General features: G+C 37.9%; 1 protein-coding gene across 1 annotated transcript in view; it reads right to left on the bottom strand.

Moving 5' to 3' along the window:
- TMEM19 (transmembrane protein 19) overlaps positions 1-2,092 on the bottom strand; it is an 11,212-nt gene extending 9,120 nt beyond the window's left edge. The window contains exon 1 of the mRNA XM_033514514.1: positions 2,069-2,092. Coding sequence (XP_033370405.1) covers positions 2,069-2,077 — 9 coding nt within the window. The 5' untranslated portion in view covers positions 2,078-2,092. The remainder of the gene's footprint in view (positions 1-2,068) is intronic.
- Positions 2,093-5,158: the final 3,066 nt, after the last annotated feature.

Genomic DNA, 5,158 nt, shown 5'->3' with positions numbered 1-5,158 from the left:
TGCGGCAGCGGCCGGGATGCGGCAGCGGCCGGGATGCGGCAGCGGCCGGGATGCGGCAGCGTTCATCCGACGGATGCTGCCAACGGAGATCCAGTTTGCGAAATAAAAGCGGGAACGACACGCCTGTGAAAGGCATGAAGTCTGTGGATAATTAGTGAGACCAATGAGTACCTGGATGAGGTCTGAAACTTGTTAGAGCACTTCGAAGTTCATTAACTGCAGAAGGAAGAGACTTGAAACGTTTCCTAAAGTTGACTTGGGATGAAAACGTGCCAAACCTGCTTGGTGGCTTTTCTTGGGGCACACCAGAATTACTCCCAAAACACTCCACTTGTAAATAAGCTGACATTAGGTACGGGACGGACTGCACAGCTCCCACTAACACACTAGGCTTTGTCAACAAGACAGATGTGAAACTTCACAACTTTTCAAAAACCCCTTGTTTTGAAGCAGCAGCCTCAAAATAAACGAGAAATAATGACATAAATAAGCATCCAGGCATCTCAGGAGATAATGCTGATGAAGCATTTATGTATTCAGCACTTATGTAGACCAAAACCTTCAAGTTGTACAGATGAGTCACCTCAGGAACATCAATAACCTCTGGTGCTTTTTCCTCATGGATTTGTAGCAGCAGCAGCACAACAGAATATTTACTTAATTTTTCAGCAAGGGGCAGAGTAATACAAAAAAGGACAGTAAAAGGTCTTTGATATACAACAGAAGTAGTTTAAAAGTTAGAAAATTCAAGGGAGCAATCTTAAGAGATGATAATTTTCTTACTGAATTTAGGAATATTTCTGGCTTGTGGCACCCATTTATTTTTGAGGCATGTTCTCTTATTTTTCATTCAGCATCTGGAGCAGGTGTCTGTCAAGGTGTGAATACAGCCCATGTGTTCTTTTTCTCTCAGAAAAAGAACATGATTATTTTCTCTCAAACTTGGATATATTTTCATATTGTTGTGATAGAAATACTCAGTTACAACTCAGAGCTGCTTTTTCAGATTCTAAGTTAAGAGACTTCTTAAAAACTTACAGATACCTGGTTTTAGAAAGTAGGCCTATTCCAGAGGCTAAAGTTAATACTTGTGTGTTCATAAGGTATTTTCTCCAGGCAATTAGAGACAAAATTTGGAACAGGCACTTTAGACAAGGCCTTATCTTATTTTCTGTTATGTTTATTGGTACCAAATACTGGTAACACCCAAAATTTATCTCAGGTAGAAATACCTAAAACAGTAATGCTAATGTAGGAGTACTGATTTTGGTATATCTAGTCTTCATTCTTACCTCCCAAAATTTCATTAAACATTCATCTGAGGTTTGAATTTGAGATCTAAGAATCAGAGACTCAGTATCTGGGCTGCTTTTTAAGAATGGGACACCTTTCAAAACTAGCACTGACATGACATTGCTTAGGTTCTTCTGCCAAAGTCTAAATAGCTGAGATTTTTCAACCAGAACAAGATCAACTCTACTTAAACTGGTGGCAGAACAAGCAGTGGCTTGTTCTGGTATAACCAACTCCCATAAACTTATTCAAATACACCCTTAACTGTAATAAATTGTTTTATTTAATTTACTGCTTACTTTTTGTTTTCTAAACTCTAACAGACTGATACTGGAATTTTTGGCAGAGAAACAAATTTTCCTGCAGAAATCCTAGAGCCCTGGCTGTTATCTGTGGTTCTATAAAACTGTGGGACTGTGATTAATGGCAACACACAAGCTGGTGTGAAGAGGGGGCAGGTTTGTGGAGCTCTAAAGGACTCTTCATTTTCCTTCATAGATCCCATACCCATGTGAAGTAGCACTTGGCACTGATTTAGGGACATACCAGATTATTGCACTGGGTGATCTACAGACCTTGCATTTGGCTTAAAGCCAAAGGGGCTGCTGCTGCTGGAGTTTACCTGAGCAAAAACAGCAAAAGGTAGCATAGCTCTCCACCCCTGGTGTGAGAAAGGTGGTTCTGGTCAGTAAATGTCTAACATCCAGTGCATGAATGCTGACTTTCACTCCCTTTTCAGCTCTTAGTCTTTTGTTAAATGTGGCTTCATACATACCTCTTCCATTGTTTCTGATTGCCAACAAATTTTCCTGCAGTAGGTTGGTACACATTAATTTCACAAGTAGATTAGAAAACAAGAAAGAAAGGCACACAAAATTAGACTTCTTTCTACATTTGGAAGCTGAAAGAAGTAGCTACAGTTTTGAAAGTAATGTCTACAACAGTTCTGTAACTGCCCCATATATTGTGTTTAAATTCCTCTTTTCTAAATGTTGTCCCTTTTTTTTTTCACTAATTCCTGTAACAATGATAATAATAGCAACAACAACATCGTTTTTAATTAGTAAAAGCTAGGTTTTAAAAAAAATTAAATGGCCATCTATATGCTTACAGTATTGTGAATAAAGAATGAATGTATTTAAAAAGCCATCCTGAATCAGTCAGAAAAGCACTATGTATACTTAATACATGCAATACATTAATTTCATAATCAGTTTTTACTTATAACCCTTCCCTCATTCCTTATTTACACCTAATAGTAGTGATAAGCTCAATAATTAAAAAACCAGCAAGTAACAGTTGCTTACGGCAAATAGATCTGAAAGCTTTTGCTCATGCTTTCCCATCCAAATTCATACATGGAATAAGAAAAATATGAGAAGATTAAATTTTAAGAAATTGGAATTATAAGCTACCCAATATTTAGAAGAAGAGTTTCTTCTTACTTTTTCCCTAAATGTATAGGATGCAAAGCACGGCCAATGCAGAGTCTAGGAAAAAAAAAAGTAAGTATGATTTAATAAGAGGCAGGAATGTGAGATGATTAAAAGCAGTGCAACAGAAAGAAGATAATAACGTTACTGTACACAGCATGCTAATAACTTTTTAACACTCATTCTTTTGCTAGGAATTTAGTAGATTTGCCATTATACAGCATAACGTTTCTAAACTTTTATGACAATTTTAGAAGTAGGCTTTCTGCCTTTTTTTTGTATCTCTGAGATAGAACTTTCCATTTCTCTTCACCACTTAGAACATTATTCATATTTATGCTTGATAGAATGTATTATGAATAATATAGCTTGAAAGTTAAATACTAATTTAAACATCTTTTTTTCTTTGTTGTTAATCTTGTTTTCTCAATAACCAAAAACTGATTGAAGACAAAATACTATTCAATACATGAAATTAAAACCCTGTAAACATTGTTGATATTGTATTAAGTATAGCTGTTCACAAGGGCCTTGAATAATACTCACACTCTTAGAAAAGACAACATAGTAAGACTGTAAAATTTTATGCTGACGGTGTATTTAGATAGCTACAGAAAACAGAAGGGGAAAAGTTACACTGCTGGAAGGGAAAAGTAATACTGCAGATAAATATTCATCTTAAATAGAGCATTCATAATTAGTAGTTGCCTGTGAAAATACCAACCAAATTGCAAACAGTAATTGTCATACCGAAAGATGAAAATGCTATACAGATGAATTCCTAACATTTTTGAGACAGTTAAAAATGTCAGTGCTTAACACTATAGCAAAACTATTCATACCAGGATTCGCATAGTGGACTATAAAGCAGCAAATGAAGAATAAATATCCAAATTGCTTACCAAAAAAAACCAGAACTTTGAATGAAGCTTTAAGTATTACATTAATTAAATATGCGTGGATAGGCTTTTGCTTTATGTTAAATGAATTTATCCAAGAACATTGACACCAATTAAATTTATTCATAGTAGCCTAATTTTCCTTTTTCCAGTCATTTATTACAAGTGACCCACCTTTTAACTATGTGTTTATGCTGTGTTTTATTTTGAAGTAAAAGAATTTCCAACAAGGATGTCTTGTTTTCCACCAGCACCTGGGAGACATAACAAAATACAGGGCTAATAACCCTTTGGAGGGACTCCAGTGGGGCAGGTCCAAGGGTGGGGTACCAGGGCAACCAGTCTCCCATTGGATATACTAGCTAGATATAGTAATTAAACTTTTAAAACTTGTGAAAATTTGATGCTGCATGTGTGCATAGGGATAATCTGTGCACCTAAAAGCTTTCATTAAAAGACTGCTCTTTATGTTATTCATTCTAATATTGTTTGGAAAGTTTTTCATCTGATTTTAGGCAACAATAGGTTAGCAGGAGAGCACCTGAAGAGCAGCACAAAGGAATTCCAGCCACCCCACCCAATGAGTTGGCTTCATCAAGGAATCTGCCTTAAATGGCTTTATGCAAACGCACACAGCACAGGGAATAAACATCTGGAGTTAGAGATGTGCATGTGCCTGCAGAGCCATGCTCTTACTGGAACCATGGAGACATGGTGGGATGGCTTCTGTGACCAGCATTAGAATGGAAGGATACAGATTCTCAGACATACCAGAAGGATGCATCTTTTCAGTGACAGATAGGAGCGCCCTCACATTCACAAGCTCTCACCTTCCCAAGGGACTTCAACTATAAGAATATCTATTGGAAGGACAACACAGCAGGCCATGAGCAATACAGGAGGTTCCTGAAGTGTGTTGATGATAACTTCCTTCTCCAAGTGACACGGAAGCCAGCAAGGAGAGGTTCTTTGCTGGGCCTTGCTCTCCCCAACAAGGAGGGGCTGCTGTGGCACATGATGCCAAGGGCAGCTTGTGACCATGGAATGGTGGCTTTCAGGATACCTAGGGCAGCGAGGAGGGTGCACAGCAAGCTCACTGCTCCGGACTTCAGGAGAGGAGACTGGTCTCTTCAAGGGTGTGCTTGGTAGAGTACCACTGACTGGTGTAAGAACTGCATCTCTGCTGCATGATGTAGAGCATAGTCTATGCAGAATTATAGCTATGCAGGGAACAGGAATGGCTGGCTCTTAGATTGAGATAACTTTTAAATGATTCAGAATCATTAAGTTACATTTTTTTCCTGTGAAAACTCATGTCCTCCACATCTGCCACAGCAAGTAGTGTAACTTGTCATACATAATGATTCAAATCAGCAGTTTAACTTGTTTAGGCAGACTGAGAAGTAGTGATAAAACTATGTAAGTATATATTTTTTCCCAACTGGTCATAGTTAGATTTTAGGGTGTTGTTGGGGTTTAAACCCAGTTGGCAACTAAGAACCCCGCAGTTACTCACTTATTTCCTCCCCACTC

Source organism: Parus major, chromosome 1A (genome assembly GCF_001522545.3).
Source record: "Parus major isolate Abel chromosome 1A, Parus_major1.1, whole genome shotgun sequence".
Classification (NCBI taxonomy): domain Eukaryota; kingdom Metazoa; phylum Chordata; class Aves; order Passeriformes; family Paridae; genus Parus; species Parus major.
Note: the sequence above shows the minus strand (reverse complement) of the source record. Positions and strands in the feature narration are given on the sequence as shown.